The sequence below is a fragment of the Scedosporium apiospermum genome (genome assembly GCF_000732125.1).
Source record: "Scedosporium apiospermum strain IHEM 14462 chromosome Unknown SEQ_SAPIO_0094, whole genome shotgun sequence".
NCBI lineage: Eukaryota > Fungi > Ascomycota > Sordariomycetes > Microascales > Microascaceae > Scedosporium > Scedosporium apiospermum.
This window is the reverse complement of record NW_015971795.1, coordinates 314,813-338,829: the sequence shown is the minus strand read 5'-3', so window position 1 is coordinate 338,829 and position 24,017 is coordinate 314,813. Positions and strand designations below refer to the sequence as shown.

Here is a 24,017-nt window from a genome sequence, read left to right as displayed (position 1 = left end):
AAAGAAAACACGCAAACTCATTGAAAACTCCTAAACCACTCCAAACGCACATCCCACCTCCACCACACCCCTGGACCACCCCAGCCAGGCAGCCCAGCCCCCACAAGCGTCATTCAACAGAATACGGCTCCGTCCCCCTCATGATGTACACCTCGCCGATCAAAACGGCGCATCCGATGATCATGGAGACCGAGATGATGGGCACGTTGTAGCGCGCAAAGTCCCTGGCACGCACGTGGATGTGCTTGCGGCCGAGGATGTCGCGCCAGAGGAGCCCCGCGAGAGAGGCGCTGAAGGCGGTGCTGAAGGCGCCGTAGTTTACGCCGAGGGCCATGCTGTAGACTGTTGCCCAGAAGGTGCGGTCCGAGATGGGCGGGGAGGTGGAAGTGGCGTGGATGGCTTGCCAAGATTGGAGGACGCGGCAGATGAGGATTGTTGTGCCGATGTTTGTGCCAGCGAACTAGGAATTGGTTAGCTGGGTGGGGTGAACCAAAAGAAGATGAAATAAAATGTAGGGAACGTGAAAAAACAACTTACGTTGCAGAGCACCACAGAGACGAAGCCCATGCCGGCGACAGCGCCGACAGTACCGGTTGCACGGACCCAGTGGTCCCAACCGTGCGCGAAAACAGGGACCCAGCCTTTTGTGACGAGGGCCTGGACGAGGACGAACATAGCGAAGGAAAAAGGGACAAGGGCCAGGGGAAGGTGTGATAGGACAAAAGTGGCGGTGGGAAAGGTTTCGCGGGAAGAGGCCCATGCATCGGAGACAAGGGAGGTAAGCGTTGCCGGTTGCTTCTCCTGCTCCTCGTTTGCTTGGTGTTGCCCGTTTTCGAGGTCGGTTGTTTGTTGCTGTTGCGGTCTTTTGCTTTCTGTAATCGTGTCGCTGGATAGACCCGTCGCGGCTTTCGTGGATGCGTCTCCTTTCACTCCTTCAACGTCGGCGAAGATGGTTGTTTGTGTGCTTGTCAAAGAGCGGTCGTGGGACATGGGCATGTGGATTTTACTATCACCTGTCAGGGACGGCGATTGGGCATGCATCTCCGACGGCCGACAAGGGTGTACTTCGCCTTCGTCTTTCCGCTGCCCCTGTTGGCCGTCTGTCTCCTTCTCTGGGTCAGGATCTGACCTGCTTAACAGCGCACGTTCAGCACGAGCTTCCTCTAGCTCCAGGCGCCCACTCCTCGCAATCTCGCGAGTCTGCTTCCGATGGATCCACCCGGACGCCACGTCCCAGCAAAACATAACCACAGCAGCCGGCAGCGTGATCCAGAAAACGGGCAATTCCCCATCCGTCGGCTTCACGGCATTCAGCACCAGGACGGTTATGAGGGTAGCCGCCATGACCAAGCCTCCGAACGCGGCGCCCTTCTTGTCGAGGTACGGATGCATGATCTCGGCGAGTTCGAGGAGTTTGCCCTTGCTGTCGTTGGCGTGGATGTCTTCTTCTTCCTCGACAGCACCCCTGGCATAGGGGATGCACGGGTTTTTGGGCGGCTCGGCGCGCATCTCTTCGGGGAGCTCGTGCATGGTGATGGATTTCGGGATGAGCTTTTCCTTTCGAAATATGACGTACAGGAGGCATGGGAAGAGGGCGACGACGGTAATAACAACGGGGACGATCATGTTGACGGTATAGTCGACGAATCTGATCTGGAATGCGCCGGCGAGGACGAGGTTGGTCGGATTAGACGAGACGAGGATCGCCGAGACGATATTGGCGATGGCGAACTGAGTGAAGATCCAGGCTCTTGGGTGCTCGATGTTGCTCGAGACTCGCGTCATGTAAGCGAGGAAGGGAGTGCCAGAAAGAATGATGGGGTCATTGCCGATGAAGCTGCCCAGGAGCGCGAAGAAAGAGTAGAGGTAGAAGAAGAGCCTATGGCCGCTTTTCCCTCCCCACAGGAGAACTTTGTAGGCCAGCCAGCGAATCAGTCCCGATGCGTCGATGGAAATGGCAATGTAAGCCAACGAGATGAAGAAAATCATAATATCGATGGGCGAGATGTGGTCGGCGCCAATGGTGCCGCCGCGGACCTCGTCGCGGCCGATGGCGGAGATGGCGAGGAGGAACAAGTCGGCAATCAGCGGCGCTGTGACAAAATTCATGGGAAAGTTAAGCCTCACAAAGGGCTTCACCTTGCCGTTCCCGTGGTCGTCATCGTCATCATCAGCGCGTTGATTTCGCCGCGGCGATATTATCCTCAACGCGCTTAAGAAGTCCAGAATCCCATTCGCAAACCATCGCGGAACGTATAAAGGGATATGGAACGGGAAAAGAACGTTCACATCTACATGGCAGAAATGGTGTTAATCAAACTTCTGTCTTAATTTATGGATGGAATTAAATGCCTGATTTGTTACAGATTTGTGGGAGGGTGTTGTATGCAGGGTTCGAACCGCGCCACATCGCAGCGCATTGGAGGGATCAATGATAAATAGAACGCGACAGGAACTCACTGGTCAGTACGAACAAGACCAAGGTCACAATTGACCTCCACTCAGTGATCCTACTGGTGTCAAGCTTGTCGGACGAGCTCTCAGCCATTCTGGTTCGTGGTTATCTAATGTTTGGAACCGTGCTTTTCGCGTGTGACCAATGGCTAGACCGCGTCTTGTGTCGGCATCAGGGCAGTTCGCAGTTCGGGGGGCCTACTCCGAGCGGAATTGACAGCACCAGAGACCAAAGATATGTCCCAAGCCCCAGGGCCGAAGAGTGGCTTCTCTGATCGTGAGGCGTCGCCCAGAGAAGACATGTGGCGAACACTAATCAATCACCCGAGCACGTGTTTGAAGCTGGCAGCGCTTTACATTGGTGGCGGTGGGAGGTGGACATGTCGGTCCCCGATTGGGAGGGGTGAAGTCTGCCGCGAAGTCTGCCTCGCGGGATGCGAGATGTGAGATGCACAATGAGCTTATTGAAGTGGCTTGTGGCTTCCAGACTTGGCGGCGGTGAGGGGCTGCAGAACCTCCAATTTGTACCTCGTAAGATTAAAAAGAAAAGCAGGGAAGGAACGATGGAAGGGTTCGAACGGGCCAATCAGAGGACGGCATATAGCAGCCCTATTTTGATCGAGTCCCTTTCCCCTTGACCCCTTGCACCCGGACCTGGATTTGAGACGTGGGATGGAAGCATGGAGAGGAATGTATTTCGTAGCTGAGAGGGGCCCAAACCTAAACCTCGATTAGTGAATTCGTTTGTTGATGACTCGTAAAATAGGGCGAACGTCATGGAGAACTGGTTAGCGTCCAGCGCCAGGGGCTCCCCACCTAAACGACCATTGAATTGAACTCACCCCACTCTCAACCTCTCCTCCAAAGCAGCTTAGTCATCTCTGTCAAGAACTAACTATGTCACGTGTTTCGTTTTCCTTTGCTGCACTGCCATCTTCCAAGAAGCACAGCCTCCACCACGATGCAATCTTTTTTTCAGACCCGGGTTTATGATTTATCTCGGACGAAGCGCATTGCGTCTTGCATACTGATCGTCGCGGATGAACTCCACCATTGGAGAAGCTGCTCCCTTGGGACGAATCAGCTTCATTGGTGACTGCATTGGTGGCTTCATTGGTGGCTTCATTGGTGGTGAATTTGTGCTCTTCCAAGTTTGCCCTGGGGAACGCCTCGGAGGGGACTGCAGGCGGGGTATTACTTAGGCCCGAACTTGCGGTGTCTTGGTATGCCGTTTAGTACTTGCCAACGCAGCTCATGAGGCGCATGTCACCCGACGTCACTCAGAAACTTACCAGAACCCGCCTCAAGAACACGAGATCTCTAGAAGGTGGCAGTTCCCACGGTTCCCATTTACATGTTGAGAGGTGTCGTCGACATCTATTCAGCTGCCACGCAGTTCCATTCGGCAGGAGATCCGCCTTTGCTCATTGGTAGCTCTTTTAGCTGATAATCATTAGTCAAGAGGTTGCCGTAGCAAAGCTGCCCCGCCTTGCCTGCCGGCAGTTAATAGTCGCTTCTCGTATCATCCGTCAGCCAGTATGAGAAAGAGAATTATCTCAAACGTCAGTTACCTTGTATGAGGTATATTATGCAAAGAAGATGAGATATCAACGTTTGCAAAAGGTGGGATCAGGCTTCAAGTTGGATGATAAAGGAGACACTAAAAGTAATAACTCCGACATCCTCACTAAGGAGCAGGCCTCTAGATCTCTCAGCATGACACCGAAATAGTCCCAGGCCATGATTAATGGACTACCGACATAATACAATTCTTATTACGGTGAAGCTCATATAAGCCAGCATAATACTCTTGTCTAGTATACAATACCGTGGAGGGTCCCGGATCTTGAAAGAAACCAGAAACGGTGATATTCATACACTCATCACTTCTCGGCTGTCTTTGGGCGGATGAGCACTGACGCGATTAATTTTAAAATGTAAAAAGAAACAATGAGCTTTTATTATATTGTTGATACCAATTTGGTCTTACTGCTATCTATAGTAGTGCGATTTACTTATAGACTCGGGCGGTCACGCCGACACTGGGCCTGGAAAGGGAGTAAATTCAAGGATTTGGAAGTTAACTTCGATTCCTTCAGCGTTGATCACTACTCTCAAGATCTAGTTCTTCTTTGCAAGACAGAGCCAGGCAATCATATCTATCGACGCCGTCTCCTCCTGCTGAGGAGTTAAACTTTCTCTGACGGCCTTCTGCCATCTCGATGTAGCTTCCGGAGTACCATCGTGTAGCGAGTTCCAGAATGGCGCACTTAGCGCTTCCGCAATGCCGTCAGCGCTTCCTGCTTCCCATTTAGACGGTACTACATCTATCTCAATGTTGCCCTCCTCAAAGCCTCCTTCTTGTACTGTTGAATGAAGCCTCTCCTTGGTGTCCCATCCATTGTCGGTTGGAGCGAGTGTCGGGGGGGCGCCAACAGAAACAGCAGTACGCTTCAAGAGCTGCGGGATTCCGGCATCTTTCCAGGTTGTAAGTACAGCATAACCTCCCGGTTTAAGCACCCGATAAATCTCCCTGGTACATTCAGAGGCCTCCGGGGTGAACATAATTCCGAAGTTCATGAAAACGAGATCAAATTCATCGTCGGGGACGCCCTGGAGGTTCTGTGCATCCTGGACTCTAGATGATACCGTGGCCCACGAGTTCGAATTTGCCATTTGCTGGTAGAGGTCGACCATCCCCGGCGCAATATCAAGCCCAAGGATGGTAGGTGGGGGATCATTCCCTCGCGATAGGGCCTCTTCGATGATTGCGGCAGTGGCTGCGCCATTGCCACATGCCAAATCAAGCACGCGGCTGTGGGAGCCAAGAGGTGGGAGTCGCTTCAATGCGGTGGACGCGATGGGGCGACTGATGAGGGCAGCAAACTTGGCATAGTCGGCGGCCCCAGTGTCAAAGTTGCGTCGAGACATTTTGTGATATTGCCAAATATCGATGACAGACGCGATTGTAGATTAGATAGATAGTTTGAAGTTGTCCTATGGCCTTTGTAGAATGTTGTGATGTACGAAGTAGTAAATGTCGGATGGGGAACATGATGACGTTTGGAGTTGGGAAGTAACTGACCATTAAATATTAATAATCAATAAATGACTTGGCAAAGGCCACCCCTCACATTATGTCCACATAGATTCCGGTCACGCCGAGGTCAAGTACGCTTTCTCTGTCGTGGATTGGTTCTCATCTTCATGTTTTTCCGATGTCGGGGAACGGCTGAAATTTGGAAACCTTGTTGTCCCTTTCATGCCTGCACTGTTGTCGAAGTACTTGATGCTGAGATACATTTCAATGATTTGATCGCGGCTTTCTCCGCGGCTTTTTCCCTCTTGAATAGAAAGAATTCACTCCGTTGGCATTCTTTGCTGTGTTAGCACAACCCCTAGAAACATGCCACACTCGAGAACGTTACGAAGTTGAAGGGAAAGATAGAGTGTAGATAGAGTCTACATGTATTATTACTAAATGAGCTAAATCACCACCATCTATTCACCAATGGGAAACTCGACCAGGTGTTAGCCCGTCCATGTCCACTAAGGATCGTCCACTAAACGTGATGTTAGATCATTAGGGCTTGCAGTCCTTCTGCCAGCGCTTGATGATGATATCAGCAGCCTAAGAAAAAAACTCGTTAGTAATGATGATCCCCCCACCCCCCAGAGTAAGAGGAGGGTATTTTGGATGGGCAATAGCCTACCTTCTCGCCGATAGCGTACGCGGTGGTGGTGGTGTGGGCAGCTGGTAGGGTAGGGATGATGGAGCAGTCGGCAACACGGAGGCCGGGGATGCCGTAGACGGTAAGCTTCGAGTCGACGACACCACCCTTCTCGCGAGGAAGCATGGCAGCAGTGCAGCACGGGTGCATGAGAGACTGAATAATGTTGTTCTTGATGTACTCGGCAATGTCGCTGGGATCAGTGACGTTGGCACCGGGAGCAACCTCAACGGCGTTGAGAGACTGCCAGGTGTCGGTGGCATAGAGACGACGGAAGTAGTCAAAGTAAGTAACCATGATGTCAATATCAATAGGATTAGCAGCGGTGCGGTAGTTGACAATGGGGGTAGCGTCGTGGTCCTCGGGGTTAAGCAGAACAGTGCCACGGCTCAGGGGCTTAAGGAGGAAAGCCGTGCCGGGGCTGCTGGCGAAGGGAGCCTCCAAAATAGGGTGCTCGGGGTTCTCAAGGGCCTGGGCAATGACCTCAAGTTGGGCAAGATAACCTTTCTGGACGGTCTCCGAAGCGCCCGCCGGGAGGTACTGGAGCGCGGATCGATCGCTGATTTGCTTTCGGATCTTGGCGACGATCTTCTTGTACTCCGAGGTGATCTTGGGAAGGGAGACGTAGGCGGCACTGTTGCCCATGCCAAGAGTGTAGGGGCCGCGGGCGGGACGCTCACGGAACTGAGCAACAGCCTCAGCCGCGAAGGTAGCGTTATTGGTGATATCGGCCTCGCTAGGGTGGGGAGCATCGACTAAAAGTACCAAAACTAGGGTTAACGTTTCGCCCCTTCCTACCGGATCGAGTACAAGAAGAAGAAAATGAGGAGGGAGAAGAGTTCGAAAGACAAAGGCGCCATACATGAGAAGGTGATTGGGGGACCACAGTGGTCCTGGAAGTTCTGACCAACGCCGGGAAGGTCCTCGACCAGTTTAATGCCGACCGACTTCAGATACTTGGCAGAAGCGACACCGCTGCGCTGCAGAATCTGGGGGGTGTGGATAGCACCGGCAGAGAGGATGACCTCGTACTTGGGGCGGATCGTCTTTACATCGCCGCCGGCAACGGGCCGGAACTCGACGGCAGGAACCTTCTGGGTCTTGTCCACCACAAGGCGGGTAACCTTGTGCTCGACCAAGAGGTCGAGGTTGGGTCGGCTGGCAGCAATGTTGGTGTAGTGGCCAACACCAGCGTGCGAGCGCTCAACGGTCTCCGAGTTCTGAGCGGTAGGAACCCAGCAAAGACCATGCTTGTTACCATTGGCGCAATCTTTGGGGGTCTCAAGACCAAACTCCTCCCAAGCCTTCCACGAGATACCTAGAAGTAGAAGTTAAAGAGTTAGAATTGTTTTTATACCTGGGGCGAGCTGAAGTCTATTGGCATGGGCGTACCCTGGATGGGCCACTGGAATGGAGGGAAGGAGGCCTGGATGGAGTCGCCACCATAGCTGGCTGAATCCCAAGTGTAGCCGAACTCGGCGGCAAGCTCGGGGCTGGGCTCGGTCAAGAAGGAGCTCTGGTGTCTTTGTTAGTAACGAGGTACTCAGTTAGAATGGACTGGTTCGATGAATGCTGGAGGGGGAGGTTCCGAAAAGGGTTGAAGACCCTTAGTCTCGATACCCTTCATATATGAATCTGATCTGTCTTACCTTCTGGAATGAAGGGTACAAGTTCTCCCAGTCCCACTTCTCACCGCCCCTGAACTCGGGGCTACCGAGACGCGCCCACTCGTCGTAATCATACTTGGAACCACGATCGAAGAACTGACCGTTAGCAGCGGACGACCCACCGACAGTCATTCCGAGGATGACAACGGCGGAGCGGTTGTTGACGCTCTCAACAGGCGGCGAGCTGATAACAAGACGGCTAACGCCCTTGCCGTCCTCCGGGGGGTCGAAGTAGCCGACAGACTGTTCAATCTTTCCGTACTCGATGACGAGGACGGTTCCTGTGTAGGTAACATCATCCATATTAATCTTACATGTCGCTGATGGAGAACGCCACCAAGTATCCGGGGTATGGGAGGGATAACATACGGTGGGGGAAGGCAGCCGAGACACGGTCAGCGACAGTTAAACCGGCAGTACCACCACCAATGATGACGAAGTCATACTCATCCCGCAGCTGGGTAACCTGTCGCTTGGAGAAGTCGGAGACCCGACGCGGGAGGGCCTCGACGACACCGAGCACGCAAGCGCCGATGGAGAAAGCCTTGAGGAGACGCATGGCGAAGGGTGTTGAAAACAATAATTGCTGGCAAAGGAGCGTGGGGGATAGACAAAATCCCTACAAACGAATGGATACCCAACAAGAAGGGCAAGAGAGAAGATGGTGTTAAAAGGGAAAGTTAATTCTCTTCCACGCCAAACACACTGCTCTTGGGGAGGGGTGAGGCGAGAGTCTAAAGAAAAAGAAAGGATCATCGCGACTTTTATATGTTGATCTCGAATGGGGACGGATGCTACTCACCCACGTGGAGAGATTGTTGTGGGGACGATGACGGCAAGGAATAACCCCCAAACGAATAGATCCCATAGCTCGGCTCACCTTCTCTTGGCCGAAGTTCAGCAAGGAAATACGAGTGCTACATTTGCCGACTTTAAAGGGGCATGCCTAGCGGTCGGGGCCTGGTAAGGGCATGGTAAACATACTTGTACAGTTTATGGCACTGAAAGGGGGTAACGCCAAGCCGTGTCTTCGTTTCCTTCTCAGCAGTGCTGCTCACTGGTGAAGGCGGCCTTTGGAAAGTGGTTTTAAGCAGCATGAATGGCGAGGTAGTATTGGAACCGGCGCCCCACAGAAATGGACTGCTACTTTCCACACCTTTGTCAAGGTGACAAGGTGGCTTGCAGAAGACATGGGATTCTGCGAAGCACGAAGGAAGCGGGTCTCGGAGCTGCCAAGTCGCAGCCAAAGACAATTAAGGACATTGCATTTCCGTACCTTTTCCTCGAAACATCTGGAGACGATACCTATGTCCTTTCTACAACAATAACCTGACTTGGAAGTTCCGACTCTGTACCGTACCTTGCTCTTACTGCAGGACACGCGATGTACGATGCAACCTGCTCGCCTGCATTGCCCCAAATGACTTCGTAATTGACCCTTATTATGGCACGAAAGGCCCCCTGCAGGTTTTAGTGGGGGTTAAGTCACTGTCCAGTTTAGTTTGGATTAGGGCGAATCCTGGCTTTTACCCCCGGTCCCCCACCGGACGAAGAATCCATCGGAATCTCAGGAGCGACCCCGGTTTAGAGCAAGGGGATGCGACCTCGGGCGCAGTTCTCGCGAAGTATGAATGAATATTGAATACGACGTTCATTTCAAATGCTCGTCTCGGCATTCCCAACTGGTACGCACGTTGGCCATGGACTTGGGACCTGCAGTATGCGACTGAATTGCCGACATCACTACCATACCACTGGCGAGTTTCTCCGGTCCTTCCGGCTTTCGATGACAGCGGCCGCCCCCTTTTATTACCTGACCTTTACCGACGCCAAGGCCTAAAATTGTGTCAGCATCTACAAGATGCATTGTTTTGTTCTTTCTAGGCCCTGAGGGCTTGGAGAGACACGGATATCACACACGGAGATACCACTTATTCAGCTAATGGCTAACTCGCTGCGGCCCTCCAACCCACCCTCGAATGCTCAAGGAATGTCCTGTCCTGAGTCAGTGCAGACTAGATACGGAGATCGCCGGGGGCAAGGTAGGAAGTGGTCCCCCACCCCCGGTTTGGTATGTATCAAAACCCTTCAGATACGGAGGAGAGCTTTTTCATCACGACCCGTAATCATGAACTCACTTAGACCGGGAGGAGAAGGAGAATGTGTGTTTAAAAAAACTACCTACACCACAATAAGAATATAATAGGCTTTTCGGGGAGGCACAAGTCTCACCAATATCCAGAGGCCCCCTCTCCACGTCGAGGGGACCTGCACCCCGAACGCCAGGACGCGGATAGAACTTATCGGGCGTAATTACACTACACTCCCTATCTCGCCCCGCCCAAAGTAATCCTACACGGCGTATGCCACCTTCTTCTTATCGTACTCTTCCTTGTCGCTCCTGGCTTGCAGCTCATACTCGACCTCGACGTTGGTTGTACGCATAATTCCGTTCTTGCAATCGATGATGCCATCCTGCGAACCCGTGGGCGTGGAAGCTCTGCCATCCGCATGGACATTTGCGCTCATGGTTTTCATCACGAAAGTGTCATCATCATCGGTAATGCGCGTGGCGCCCGTGGGTCGGCTTAGCTGCGAGCGGAATCCCGTCGCACGTTTGTTGCTTCTTGGCGCAGCGCTGTTGGCTGGGTACGACGAGCTGTTGAGGCCGGAGAAGAAGTTGGGGAACATTCGTCGGAACATGGGCCAAAGTGCGGGCATGGAGGCGGCGACAATAGCGAGGTTGCTCTCGATAGGGGAGATGGTCCAACCGACAGAATAGTAGATGTCCTTAGAACCGAGGCCCTTGTAGAACTGGTTGAACCAGTTGACCAAGAGGATGAGGCGGACGCAAGAGATGACAGTGACGCTTGATGGTTCGTACATTAGAGAGATGGTTTATCGTCAAGGGAAGGAAGAGAAAAGGGCTGCACTTACATAATTCCGAGCGCAAAGACACCAAGAAGAGCGATCTTCAAGCGAATGGGCATCTGGAGACCCATGAACGCCCAGAATGGCACGGCCAAGACAGCAACGTCAGTGATGATGACGATGCTGTTGTACGCATAGTTGAAAGCAATATTGTTAATGCAGGCTCGCTTATAGTTCGGTGTCCAGTTGAGGGAGATGGGATTGCACTGAAAGAGCGTTACGCAGAATATGGAAATCATGGAGCCGGCGTTGATAGCCTGGAGAGCATAGACGGTGTACCGGATCGGCTTCTTGATGCCTATGAGTTTTTGGTCGAAGCAGAGGACAGACGCCTTGACGAATCCGAGGACGGGGTGATACAATAGGATAATGAGCCATTCGTACAGCTTCGAGGTGGCTTGTTGGTCGTACGTGAGTTCGGGCGCGTCCCAGTAGTGGATTCCGGCATATTTCGTTTTCGCGTCTGTCCCAGGGCAGTATGTCAGACTTTGGCTTCTTCTTTTAGGCAAAACACCTGCTTCGCCGCTTCACGGTCTCTTTTTTTCTCATCTTCCCTTTTCTTTGGAAAACTTGAACTTACACATAATCAGCGTATAAAACCAGCCTGTGTTGACAGCCTGGAATTTGTCGTAAGTGAACCAGTCTGTAAATCCTTATTTGCTACCGTAAACATCTCTCGACCTACCATTGCAGCAAGAATAAGGGCATCGTCTACATCAATACTTGTTAGCGCTGCCATTTCACCTTCCTGGCACTGTACATTTGATTGCCAACACAAGCCTGTTGTTCAAAGGACTTACCGACGCCTAATTGCTTCGCTGTTCGTCGACACCATATCCTTAAGCTGATGACTATGAGAGACAATATCCACATGATGCAGATAATCGCCAACCCCAGATGGTGAAGCCAATTCATTTCCTTCGGCGGCGGGAAATCCGTTCCGGGAGCCCATGCTCGCGCCATGAGCCCAGCGGACTCCATCATCACGTTCCACTCCGCTGGTTATGGCCTGGAACGGCGAAACCTAGGTGTTAAGTTGAGGATCCCTGAATCGGTAACGGGTCGGAAGGGTTAGCGAGATAGAAATAGAGAAAGATCGTCGGTGATCGACAGTTCGTAGGGCAGCCGAAGCACGAAAAAGAGAAAAAAAGATAAAAATACCAAATACAAGGAAGAGGATGGGGCAATGCGGCCTTAAAAAGAACCTGTGACGCTTGCCTTTACATGGTATCGAGTGACAATATCAAAATTATCACTGGGTGGCAAGGCGGACAACCCAGGAGATCTGGTTGCTCTCTGATTTTACTATACACTGCAGAGTGCAGACCCGAGGACCATAAAACGAAGCAGGAGATCTCGATATGGTCTAGTCCGGACGATTATTAGAAGGCGCCGGGGAAAAAAAAATTACCAAGAACTCGCATTGCGTACAAGGGTATCTAGGTACAAGGAGGGAGGAAGAAAAATAACATAATGTTGTATGCATGATGGCGGGCATCTTTCTCTTGCCTGTTTAGAGATCAACGAGATGGGAATACCTTCCTCCCCGGTAAAAATCTTCATCTAGGACCGATATCACAGGGTATTCCCTGTAATAGTGACATCTCTTCCTTCGAGGAGGCATACTTCGTGCATACATCGTACGTCCCTTCCAGAATGACACAGCATTGTTGCATCAGGTCTCCCAGTCCAGTGTCACCTCACTCTGCTAGGAAGCAATTTGGACCAGTAGTGTCACTGTCATGTACCCGATTTGCCAAGGGTCCATTTTTACGGAGCTGGAAATGGTTTCAACCCTTGCGAGGCACTCGCTTCCTTCCAATCTACACCACTGGCCTCCCCTTTCCCCGCCTGGGAATCAAGCTGGCCAGTTACAATATACATCATCACCACTATTCCCCGGATAGCAAACCTTCCCGACAAACTATTCCCGTAAGATTGATTTTACTCCCGAACACTTAGAGAAAAGCCCGCGCACTCGGATAAGTTCCGGAGTCTCATTGACTAAGAGCCTAGCGTCCACTCATACTTCGTAACGCTGCGAAGACAGTCCAGTCGGACGGAGGAACAATGAGCCGTCCGCGAGTTAAGTTTAGTGCCTGACAAGGATGGTTCCGGCTTGAGGTCCATCCAACACACTCTTTTCCGGTCTCCGGCTCCGGTGTGGAGCTCGATGGATTGCGCTAAGCACGACCAGGCCCTAGGGGTCCTCTTCATGATCCAGCATGATCCATGCACATTACGTACCAGTCGTCACCAACGGATATCCCTACCCTGGTTCGGTGAGCAATTTCTTCACGGTCGTAAACTTTAAGAAACGCTCCATCGCGCGCAAGGAAGAGCAAAAGGACCGCAGAATGCCACTTGCGTGTCAGGGGTTGGCCCAGACCCACTTCACCAAGACACTTAGCAGAGCAATTCACCCAATCCGGCAACTAGTGTCCAGATTTGGGCACAGCTCCGCCATCCCCGGCCACACAGGCTAACATCTTCAATACTCCGTACTGTTGTTGGCTCCGGCTGTTGAGGGATAGTGCTACATGAGTTAAAAACGAAAAAAAGAAGTCAGGTCGCTCCTGCGTCGCCACAACACCAGGCCCGACCCACTGTAATTACCCCCTTTTCCTGTCAAACTGCCATCTTTGGAGCTTGTGGATAGCGCCTCACTTTTTCAACCAATCTCGAATCTCCCCAGTACATCGTTGTAGCATTAGGATTTGATAGGATTTGATGAAATATCCTAATCCAGACTTGGTGGGGCCGACCCGAACCCGACTGGACGGCGTAGCTAGCTGAACCCCAAAACTGTGACTGACATTCACTGGGGTATATAAACTCATTGGGGCGATGTTCTTCCCCCGGATGAAATTCGGAGAGGAGAGCCGTCTTGGCGATTCTTGACGATGCTTGGAGGCGAAGTACTTCTCGTCAGGCCGACCTAACCCTACAATTTCAGAAGTTCAACGCAGACACCTTTGCAAACAAATGCCAAGAAGCCAGGTACGTGAACAAGAGCTCTACGAAGTAAGATATCTATCTGTACATAGACGAGCTACGAATGTTCTCCAGAGCGATGGAGATCAACGCCATGATGCGAAAAAGGCTCTAGATAGAGCTACGGAGGTGCCATGATAACTATCTCTGTTGGTTCTGCAAAGGATGTGAAAGCTGCAACGAGTCAAGAATATCGGTCTTCGGGGATCAATGGCGTCGGTCGTAACTGGAACCGTTTCGATAAGCTTGGTCAAAGGTGCACTACCTCCGCGCTTCAAACGGGACAGGCCTAACTCTTTTCCAATACGAGTGTCTGGGGACTCCTGGCTTAGTTTCTGTGTGCATTGCCATGAACGGTTTCCATGCCATTTTCACAGTGGATAATGCGGTCGATTAGGAACAGTGCTTTGTAGTCCTTCACGACAAACTGTTGGACTGATATGCAGAGTGTGTTCTCGTCGCAGCCGTCTTTGGGCATTCTCAATAAGGCCACGGCATTAGTTCAAAGTAAGTGCGGAGAAGTACTTTATTAATCTATTTACTCTATACTGAAGGACTTGATCCAACGACCATCTTACTCGTTCGTGTCTACATGGTCCCCCGATCAATGGGAAACCGTTATAATTGTATTCACTACCTCTCAAGTCCCTCTCTTGTAAGCACTAAAAGATCTAGTGTACTCTGTCAGTACCACCATAGTGGCACCTACGATCACCGCTATTGCGCTAATAACACAGTCCAATTTCCAATTTATTGTGGGGCGATTGCGCACCCACGCTTCTCGAGTCCCGGCTTATCCTGGCCGTGGTTGTGGGAGTGATCCGATTGGAAAACCCTAGTAAGTTGTGTTTATGCCGGTTGGGCCTCCAAGAACTAGTGTAGTCTCTTAGTGTTGTGATCTGTTGCGGGGACTTGGTGTTGTGAAAAACAAGAGACACAGGACGGCCGGTTGTCCTCACCGGCGGTAGCTGACCGCTGAGCCGCCGGGACATCCGTAGCATTAGCAGGTTTGACCGCAAGGACAGCAGTAGTAGCACCGGTGATTACTAGCTATCCCATGATAAGAGCAGTATTAAAAAAAATTAAGGCAGAGATCGTTGTAATCAGGGAGGAATAGGAAGTGCTGGGCGTTGAGCTCCAGCGAGAATGGGAACCTACTAACTCTCGTGTAGGAAGTGGAACCGGCAGGATTCGATACGAGGTGACGCCTACTTCCCACAGAATTGAGGCCGTGAATCAGCATTCCCCTGAAGCGGGAAAATGACAATACTCCGACATGTATCATCAGGCTTGAACGAGCACAATCGACTGGAAAGAGTGAACAAAATCCCGAATCCTAGTTCCGTGGAATCGGAACCTGTGAAGAGCGAATCGCATTTGAGAGAGGAGTAGAACTAGCCACCGGAAACCCACCAGCATGATATTGATAACGAACTGTCGAAAACTAGGAAAAGGAAAACGAGAAGGAAAAAGAAAAGAATTAAGGAAGTAAGAAAATGAAGTCCTCCATCCATCTCCTTAGTCTGAAAATTCCTCCTTCTGCCTCTCTGAGAGCACATTATTCTTCCCAGGGAAGAACTAACATGTGTCAAGGCCAGTCAACACTTCTTTCACCGTCTCACCACCAGAGTTATGGTGTTCGCATCACCCGTAAGTATCTCCCTGGTGAATCTTCGCATGACCCGACCCGACCGTTACGCCGTAATCATGGCCAGCTCTACTCAGACGCGACTGACCTCCGTAGGCTTGGCTAATGCGGTCGCCCTGTTGCAAGTCGACGTCGTCGCTCACTTCTGTCCGCTGCCATCGGTGACCCCCGCCCTTCGAGATGGCCTCTTGCACTGCTTGCTCCAGTAACGTGTCTTTGTTGGCTCGGGAAGCGTCGTGAAGCAGCTCCATAACCGCGTTCGACTGGTCGCCTGGAACTTGTTGAACTTCCTCGACTTCTATGCGACACAACTCTTGCTGAGGCTCTACAACTTGAGGAAACAACTTTTCGAGATGGCCCAGATTCTCAGTAATATCATCTAGGAGCCGGTCAAAGAGCTTCTTCTCATACAGGGCCCATCTCGTCTTTCGTCCCCACAACAGCCCGCGAACTCGCTTGGTAATGATGGCATTTGCGCGAGAGTTCAATGCCCTTGTCGGTGTGTCCATATCGTCGGGGCCAAGAATCGTCAAATCCGCCGCATTTGCCAACGGCGGTGGCTGGTCGCGATATTTCGCCGATTTGCGTTCCACTTCGAGGATATCGCATTGGATTGCCGCGAGCAGGTCCTCTCCGGTACTGGCACTTTTAGCGTCGACGTTGACTATTCGACATTTCCCCGTTCGTGGATCTGGGAGAACACCAGCAGATACGCCCCATCTCGTAATTTCCAGCCTTAATGCCGCAAGTCGCGCCTGGGACTTGTCAAAGTCCGGGGCGAAACGACGACCAAGCTCAACATATTCAAAGCATTCTACCACGGACACGAAGATCCCTGACAAGGCGGTGGCAAGCGACACGGCGCCGAGAGTCGCTCCAACTGGTTCAGCCATATTGTCGATGATGCGGATGAAAAGGGCTGCTCAAGTGTAAGAGGGAGGGGGCGAGCTGAGAACCCGTTTGACCCGGCCAACTGACGTCCCTCTATCTAAATCCCCTCCAAACAAGCCACAGCGCTTATGGAAATGCCTTCCATTGGATGGCTCAGCCCCCCAAGGTCCTGCATAAATCTTTACGTGGCTCAGCGATTTACATTGCCGTCAGCTGAATTCGCACATTTCGTTTCTCTTCCCAACCTCATCAAACTACAATACAATCTATCATGGTTTCCGACTGACGATGTCGTCCGCACGCATCCAAGGGGGTGGAGGTCATAGTTTTGGTACAAACACTTTTTCCAACTCCATCGTACATCAAGGGGACCGCTATTGTAAGGAAGCTGTCTGTTCATTATTCGCCAACGCCTTAAGTGTTAATCCTGCTGACCCCAACATGTGCCAGATAATACCGAAGATCCGGCAGGTTCGTGTTCTTAAGCGACGCTCCGGGGTATTTACACTAACGATTGCGAATAAACAGAAATCCATCAAGAGAAAGTTGATGCCTGTCGAAATGCGCTCTTCCTCGCCGACCCAGCCGTCGATCGCGAGACTTTGAAAGACGCCAAAGGCCCGAGGACTACTGGCACCTGCGAATGGATCAGAATGAATAAAGCCTACCAGAATTGGCTTCATGGTGATTCGCGATGTCTTTGGATTTCGGGTGGCCCTGGTAAAGGAAAGACAGTGCTCTCCATCTTCGTCACGGAAGAGCTTGAGAGGTACACGAAGGAATCAGAGGACACGGAACTTGTGTTCCATTTCTGCAGCGGCCAGGGAGAGAAGCCCAACAATGCAGTGACAATCCTCAGGTGCCTGGTATATCAGCTAATTAATAAACGGCGAGCTTTGATCGAGCACATCCTGTCGGATTTCGAAAGTCCGGAGAAATCCCAGGCGGTGCTGTCATCACCCCAAGCTCTCTGGATCATCTTCGAAAAGGTCCTGCAAGCTCCTGCCCTTGGCAAGGTCTTTTGCGTCCTCGATGGACTCGACGAATGCGAGGATGCCGGGCTACTGGCTAGGAAATTCCGCAACTTCTTTTCAACGCAAAGCTCGAGACCAAACAGTGGGCAGTTCAAGTTGGTGATTGTCAGCCGGAAGATCGATGGGCTAGAAGTCTTCCCCCAAGTGAAATTAGATCCCGACAACGACGAATACGTGAACGACGACATTAAACGGTGTATTTCCACTAGCGTTCTGCAATTATCAAGGGTACCAGGGTTCAATGACATTCGCAAGAGGGTTGAAGATGAGCTTCTAAGTCGAGCTGAGGGCACTTTTCTGTGGGTGGGCTTCGTCATGCACGAACTATCAAAAAAACGGACATCCCATGAAATTATGGAGGTTCTGCATAGTGTTCCACCAGGGCTGCCTGCAATTTACAGTCGAATGTTGCTGCGGACGGAGGCTGGTCGGCAGTCCATCATCTCTGAAATCTTACGTTGGGTTACGATGGCTGTTCGTCCTCTAACTGTGCACGAACTAACAGGAGCCATCGCTATCCCTTCCATTGCGCCTCTTAGCAGCGACCGGACCATCCGCGATCATATTACCATGTGTGGGCCTATCCTTCGGATCCGCCTCGAGAACCATCCAGAAGACAGCGCTGTCGATGAGGTCCACCTCGTCCACCAATCAGCTCGAGACTATTTGCTACGAAAGGAGCGTGATGAGGACCCAATTCTCGAGGGATTTCGTATCGAGGGAGAGGAGGCGCATTCTAAACTAACAGGAGTCTGTCTTGATTGCATTGAAAAGAGTGACTTGCGATATGAGCCTCTGGATATTAACGATGCGTCGGTTCTGGAGAAATCTCCCTTATTAAACTACGCATCGCTGCATTGGGCCGAGCACGCAAGAAAGTCTTCTGCTCATGCAGATAAGGAACTTAGCTTTTCACGGCCATTCTTCCAGAAGAAGTCCCGTGTACGGAAAAACTGGTGGGAGAGCTACCAAAAAGCCGAGCCACCATGGCCGTTGTACAACGTGCCTCTATTACATACTGCTTGCTATTTTGGGATCGATTTGTTAGCCCGGAAGTTACTTGCACAGAAGGCTCGAAGATTTACATTCCAAAAGCTTGTGGACAAGATGGATGATAGAGGAAGGACCCCGCTCTTTTTTGCGGCTCGGAGAGGGCTCAAGGCCACTGTTCGGTTGCTACTTGATTACAACCCTGATGTCAACATAAAGGACAAGGAGTCCGGCTTCACAGCGCTGATAGTGTCCGCCGTCGGAGGATACCGCGACATTGTACAACTGCTACTCGAAAAGGGTGCCGATATCAATCTCGAGGCCGAGAATGGCCCGACTCCACTGATCGTGGCGGTCAGTTTAGGGGATGAAGCTGTTGTGCGGCTACTGCTTAAGCACGGCGCCGATGTTAATATGAAGGTCGGCAAGCCCGGCAAAAGAGCACTGGCGTACGCCATCTCCACACAGAATGAGACCATTGTGCAGCTGCTAGTCAACAATAACGCTGATGTTAACGCCAAACTCTTGCCTGGCGGCTCCACGGCGCTGAACTTAGCTATCTTAACTAGGCAAAAGGCCATTGTGCGGCTACTGCTTGAGCACGGCGCTGATGTCAATGCAAATGATAACCGAAATCTATTCTGGGCTGCTCTAAAGGGGGACGAAGCTACTTTACAGCTGCTACTTGAGCATGGTATTGATGTTAATGCGAAAGACGACATATCAGGCGACACAATGCTGATCTACGCTGCTCGCCAAGGGCGTGAGGCCATTATGCGGCTTCTAATAAACAATGACGCCGACATCAACGCCATGAATGTCGATGGCCAGACAGCCCTGGCAGTTGCTACTGGCGAAGGATATGAGGCTGCTGTGCGGCTGCTTATTGAGTACGGCGCTAATGTCCATGCGAGCGATCTCGCTTTGGCAACGCATGAGGCTATTGTACGCTTGCTGAATTCTCACGGCGCATCTTGATGTGATGGTGCGGATGGTGGTTCCTACGCTAGAGCTCATGGAGCAAGGGCTAAGTGGACCGGAAAGGCACTTCCCTCTCCCAAGATGGAAGGTTTCTTCTATTAATTGCTTTTCTTCCTTTGGCTTAAGAGTTTAGCAAGCCTTTACAGCTCATTCTGTCCAGTTTTATGATACTGTTCAGCTCCTTGTTTCGCGATCTTTTCAGCCATTATCCAGGTGACAATACAGTTGGTTCCCTTTCATCATTCATTCTAATTCGCAGGACTTGGGATTCGACGCCCTGCCTCATTCCTTCATGTGACTGCATGTCATCCATCATCCCTTTTCTATAAGGGACTTTTAATGTGTGTTCTCTTCCTGTATTACATTCATCAACTTAATACAACCCCTCCGTCAATAAGAAGTGTTTTCGGTTTGTAATGGGAGTTTGTTTCGGATCGTTGGCCACCCATTCGCTCCTTTTTCGATGTGTGATGTTGTGGTGTACCGACCCGTCTCATTAAGAACCAGCATTCGACCTCTCGACGAAATCAGAGAGGTAAACTAGTTTCAATATAGGCATAAGATGCCAATCGAGCTTCTTTCGAACAGAAGTCTCGACAGCGGCATCAACCTCAATGGAAGATGACGTCGGCTTCGGCTCTTCGTCGCGGGACATGATTTGGGGACTCTCCTTGACTTCCACATTGAGCAGGACGCACCGGTGTGTTTGTGAAGCAAGAATAATCTAAGGCTCGATTTTAAAATTATCAAAAGCGCACTCTTGCGGGGCGTCGGCTCTTCATATGCACAGAGACTACGGCGTGGTGCCTCCCACCGGGAAGAATCCGTGTCACAGCGGTATCATCGGATTCTACATCTTGGCTTCAGCCCTTCAGCGAATAAGCTTTCAGAGGATGACCATTGGAATCTGGGGAAGTCCAGGGAAGTCGAAGTCTGGGAAACTGGGGGTAGCTGGGCTGTAGGTAGGCCGTATCGCCGTGCTTACTTACCGGCCTACACCTGTCCCGACGGTTCCCCGAGATCCCACGGTGAGATACCCCGCACCGGACCGATGAACCGCTCATCCCCCATAGCGAACCGCCTCGCTGCATATCCATCCTCCAACATCACGTCGTTGTCGGGTACGATTGGACTCGGTATAAAGAAGTTCATTTTACCATTTGGCACGTCTGTCATTTCGCCAATACCTGTGGGCGAGAAGGCTATATTAATTACATCCTTCGATGCCCGCAATCACGACAGAACATGGCGATTATGAGCAATCAGGAGACACTGGATCTGTTAAAATCCGTCAATGTGGCGGCATATAGCCTACTAGCACTAGCATCACTCGCAGTAGGGAACACCTGTGAATACACAACCTCCCTTGCTCCAGCAACAGCTAATTCGATTGTCTAAGATCCTTACCCAAATCGCCCTTTCAGTTTTCTCCGGGCTCCGTCATTTTCCGGGGCCCTTCTGGGCTAAATTTTCGTCCTTATGGCTAGTCAAAGAGTGCCGCCACGGCCGCCGTTCAGCTGCTGTCATGAAGGAGCACGAAAAGTACGGCGAATTTGTCCGCATCGCGCCAAACCACATTTCCATCAACGACCCCGTGGCTGTTACCCAAATCTACGGTCATAAAACCGGCTTCACGAAGAGCCAGTTCTATGATGCCTTCCTACAAGTCAGACCAGTCATCTTCAACGCTCGAGATGTAGCCACGCACGTCAGGAAACGGAAATTCTTGAACCCGGCGTTTGCTGCGCGTTCTCTGGCCGACTTTGAGCCCCACATGAATGCGGAGCTCTTATCATGGAAACGTCGGCTACAGCGGATACATGACAGGGAACAAGGGCATCTGGACATGGTTGTGTGGAGTAAGGACACGAACTGGATGCCTTGCTAGGCCATTTCCATTTGCTTTTAGCGCGCTGTGCTAATTATTTCGTGATCGTAGCTAACTTCCTGGCCTTTGACGTAATTGGGAGCTTCGCATTTGGTCGACCTTTCGGCTTCATTGAAAAGGGCAACGATCCATACAACCTTATCCACACAATCGATGTCCGCGGGGAAGTCCTAAACGCCCTCGGCACTCTACCAACTTGGATGAAACCTCTGGCAAAATACAACTTTTTCGATTCATTTTGGAGCTCGGGTCTCAGAGCCACTGCCAGCATCGAGAAAATCGGCCGCGAGGCGTATCTTCGGCGCAAAGAGTCCAAGGAAGACCGTCGAGACATCCTCAGCTACCTCCTTGCGGCCACAGATCCCAAGAACAAAGAACCTATCGAAGAGGACGAGGTCATCGCTGAATATATCAGTTTCATCGTAGGAGGTAGCGATACAACCAGCAGCACAATGACAAATTTTATAGATATCGTCTCGAGAGACCGACAATTGCAGGCACGGATCCAGCAGGAACTAGACGAGACATGGCCTGGAGAGCAGGAAGATGACTGGGTCCCGCAAGAACGTCAGGTGGTCAATTTGCCTTTCTTGGTTGCTGTCTTGAGGGAGGTGATGAGGTTCCGACCCACCAGTGCAACCGGTCTAGAACGCATCACTCCGAAGGGCGGGAAAATGATCGCCGGGAAATTCATACCTGAGAATGTGAGCTTTCAATGTGAGGAGGATACACTCTATCGGGCGCTAACCTGAAAACCTATCAGACCATCGTCAGCGTGCCGACGTGCGGTGTCATGATGAACCCAGACATATTCATCTCACCCAAGGAATTCAAACCAGAAAGATGGCTCGGGCCAGATGCACAAAAGCTCCTAGAGAATTTCCTACCGTTTTCCACGGGGCCTCGAGCCTGTATTGGGAGAAAGTGAGTGATTACCTTGGAATTTACGTGCGGTATAGGTCCGATGAAATTTATCATTCAGCTAACGGACGTAGCTTTGCTTGGGCAGAGGTCCTCAAGGCGATGGCACTTCTGTTTAAGCTCTACGACGTCGAAAGGTCTCATGGTAAGCCGACCGTTCTTAGAGAAGGGTTCTTTAACAAGGCTGCTGAGTGTGAAGTGGTACTTCGCCGGCGCTTGTGAAGGAGGGAAAATCTTTGGTGAAAGGCGGCGAGAAGTATGTAAGCAGACGAAAAAGTAGATACAGGATCCAACTCTTTGCTTTACCTCTTAATGAGATGCCGACGGCTAGATAAAGATTTCCGTGAGTTCAATTCGCGTCAAGCCGTCGTCGATCAAGGGTCTTGCAGTCTATTATGCACTCCAGGGCTTCCAGTAGAACAGCGACGCGACCGGTCTGGTCCCGGATATCTACGACTCTTGCGATTACGTCGGACACGCCCTCGATAAAATTTATCCCACGGAACCGGGGGTGGCTCGGTTGAAGAGATCCGGTTGAGTGCCGGAATGGGCGTCATTTCGCTAAAGGTAGGGGTATCTCGCTTGAACGGGGGAACCAAGAATTTGCCCTTCAAAGACCATCGTTTCCGCTCCGCCTTCAGAATCTTCTCTAATCTCCTGGACTGAAGTGGCATGAAAAAGCCAAACGCTTCGCTGATGCAGGATCCCAGCTGAGAGTTCTGGTTCATTCGCGGATCCGCGCCTGCTTTCACGAATGCTTCCACAATATCCACCCATCCGCGAAGCAGAATCTCCGACTCGGAGCTAGAGACGGGCATTTCGCGGAGTTGCTTTGAGAAACTCATGCAACAGTGGAGAGCCCTATACTGCTTCTAGTTAAGCATGGGGTGGACCTCAATGCTAATGTTAATATACCGTGTGCAGGCGGGACGCCACTGATTGTGGCTATTAGTTTAGGGTACAAAGCTATTATGCGGCTACTGCTTAAGCCAATGTCAATATGAAGGCTAGCAAGCCTAGCCAAACAGCACTGTCATACGCCGTCTTCCACACGAAATGATTCGTAATATTGCCTGGAAATAGCCGTTGGATTTGCCCAACACCCTGGTTTGACCCCACATAAATAGTGCGGCGCCATGAATTGTTTCAAGACAGGTTCCCTTTCTTCCACCTCTATTTCACGGTCTCTGCCACTGCTGCCGTAGCCCAACAAGCCCCATAGTCTTCTAGCCTCCTCTCTGGACATGACGCCGTTTCAGATGTTCTCAACATTGCAGACTAGAGCGCAAAGACAGTTCCAGCCACTACGGCCCTTCCTGCCAATCTTCGTTGTTCCCCAGACATTTCGCCACGTCCCTCTCAGTCACAGATGGCAGCTTCGTCTTGTCAACGTGCTCAAAGGAGACACAGACGATGTGATTTCATTGCGTCTTACAGTGCAGCCTGGCCGAGTAGGGATGGATACTGGCTGCGGCGGAATCATAGATGGCGACATGCTTCCATATATAGCATTATCGTATACGTGGGGAGACCCGCGTGATACTGTCCCAGTCCTGCTGAACGGAGGGCTATTCCACGTCACAAGAAATTTGCATTCGGCTCTACGGCGATTCCGCAACCAACCTGGCGAAGAGTCTACGCTCTTTTGGATAGACGCTATTTGTATAAACCAGGAAGATTACAGAGAAAAATCAATCCAAGTGCGGAGAATGACGAACATCTACGAAAATGCGCAGAAGATATACGTTTGGCTAGGACCCGAAGCAGATGGCAGCTTGCTGGCAATGGGGACTCTCCATGCCGTACACGATTATGTCAAGCAACTCCGAGGCGAGGATTGTGACCGAGAAGTATCATTCACGCAAAGGAGCGAAAATTCCGGTTTAT

The 24,017-nt window shown here is 51.3% G+C and overlaps 4 protein-coding genes and 3 pseudogenes across 4 annotated transcripts; 2 read left to right on the top strand and 5 right to left on the bottom strand.

Annotated features, from left to right (window-relative positions):
* Positions 1 to 109: 109 nt before the first annotated feature.
* Positions 110 to 2,548, bottom strand: SAPIO_CDS4785 (uncharacterized protein; the record flags this gene model as incomplete). The annotated part of the gene is made up of 3 exons (XM_016787253.1): positions 110 to 460; positions 538 to 2,291; positions 2,461 to 2,548. The coding sequence occupies 3 exons, from the start codon at positions 2,546 to 2,548 to the stop codon at positions 110 to 112; spliced, it is 2,193 nt and encodes a 730-aa protein (XP_016643132.1).
* Positions 2,549 to 4,575: 2,027 nt separating this feature from the next.
* On the bottom strand, positions 4,576 to 5,385 carry SAPIO_CDS4784 (annotated as a pseudogene; the record flags this gene model as incomplete).
* A 652-nt stretch (positions 5,386 to 6,037) lies between these two features.
* Positions 6,038 to 8,411, bottom strand: SAPIO_CDS4783 (Alcohol oxidase; the record flags this gene model as incomplete). Its single annotated transcript, XM_016787252.1, has 6 exons — positions 6,038 to 6,085; positions 6,168 to 6,940; positions 7,048 to 7,503; positions 7,578 to 7,701; positions 7,835 to 8,133; positions 8,222 to 8,411. 6 exons carry the CDS (start codon positions 8,409 to 8,411, stop codon positions 6,038 to 6,040), a joined length of 1,890 nt encoding a protein of 629 aa, XP_016643131.1.
* Positions 8,412 to 10,204: 1,793 nt separating this feature from the next.
* SAPIO_CDS4782 (uncharacterized protein) lies at positions 10,205 to 11,656 on the bottom strand (the record flags this gene model as incomplete). Its single annotated transcript, XM_016787251.1, has 5 exons — positions 10,205 to 10,721; positions 10,790 to 11,246; positions 11,364 to 11,400; positions 11,469 to 11,494; positions 11,584 to 11,656. The coding sequence occupies 5 exons, from the start codon at positions 11,654 to 11,656 to the stop codon at positions 10,205 to 10,207; spliced, it is 1,110 nt and encodes a 369-aa protein (XP_016643130.1).
* A 3,765-nt stretch (positions 11,657 to 15,421) lies between these two features.
* Positions 15,422 to 16,318, bottom strand: SAPIO_CDS4781 (annotated as a pseudogene; the record flags this gene model as incomplete).
* Positions 16,319 to 16,604: 286 nt separating this feature from the next.
* SAPIO_CDS4780 lies at positions 16,605 to 19,318 on the top strand (annotated as a pseudogene; the record flags this gene model as incomplete).
* A 1,528-nt stretch (positions 19,319 to 20,846) lies between these two features.
* SAPIO_CDS4779 (Uncharacterized protein) lies at positions 20,847 to 22,352 on the top strand (the record flags this gene model as incomplete). Its single annotated transcript, XM_016787250.1, has 4 exons — positions 20,847 to 21,180; positions 21,261 to 21,913; positions 21,973 to 22,133; positions 22,205 to 22,352. The coding sequence occupies 4 exons, from the start codon at positions 20,847 to 20,849 to the stop codon at positions 22,350 to 22,352; spliced, it is 1,296 nt and encodes a 431-aa protein (XP_016643129.1).
* Between the last annotated feature and the right edge of the window lie 1,665 nt (positions 22,353 to 24,017).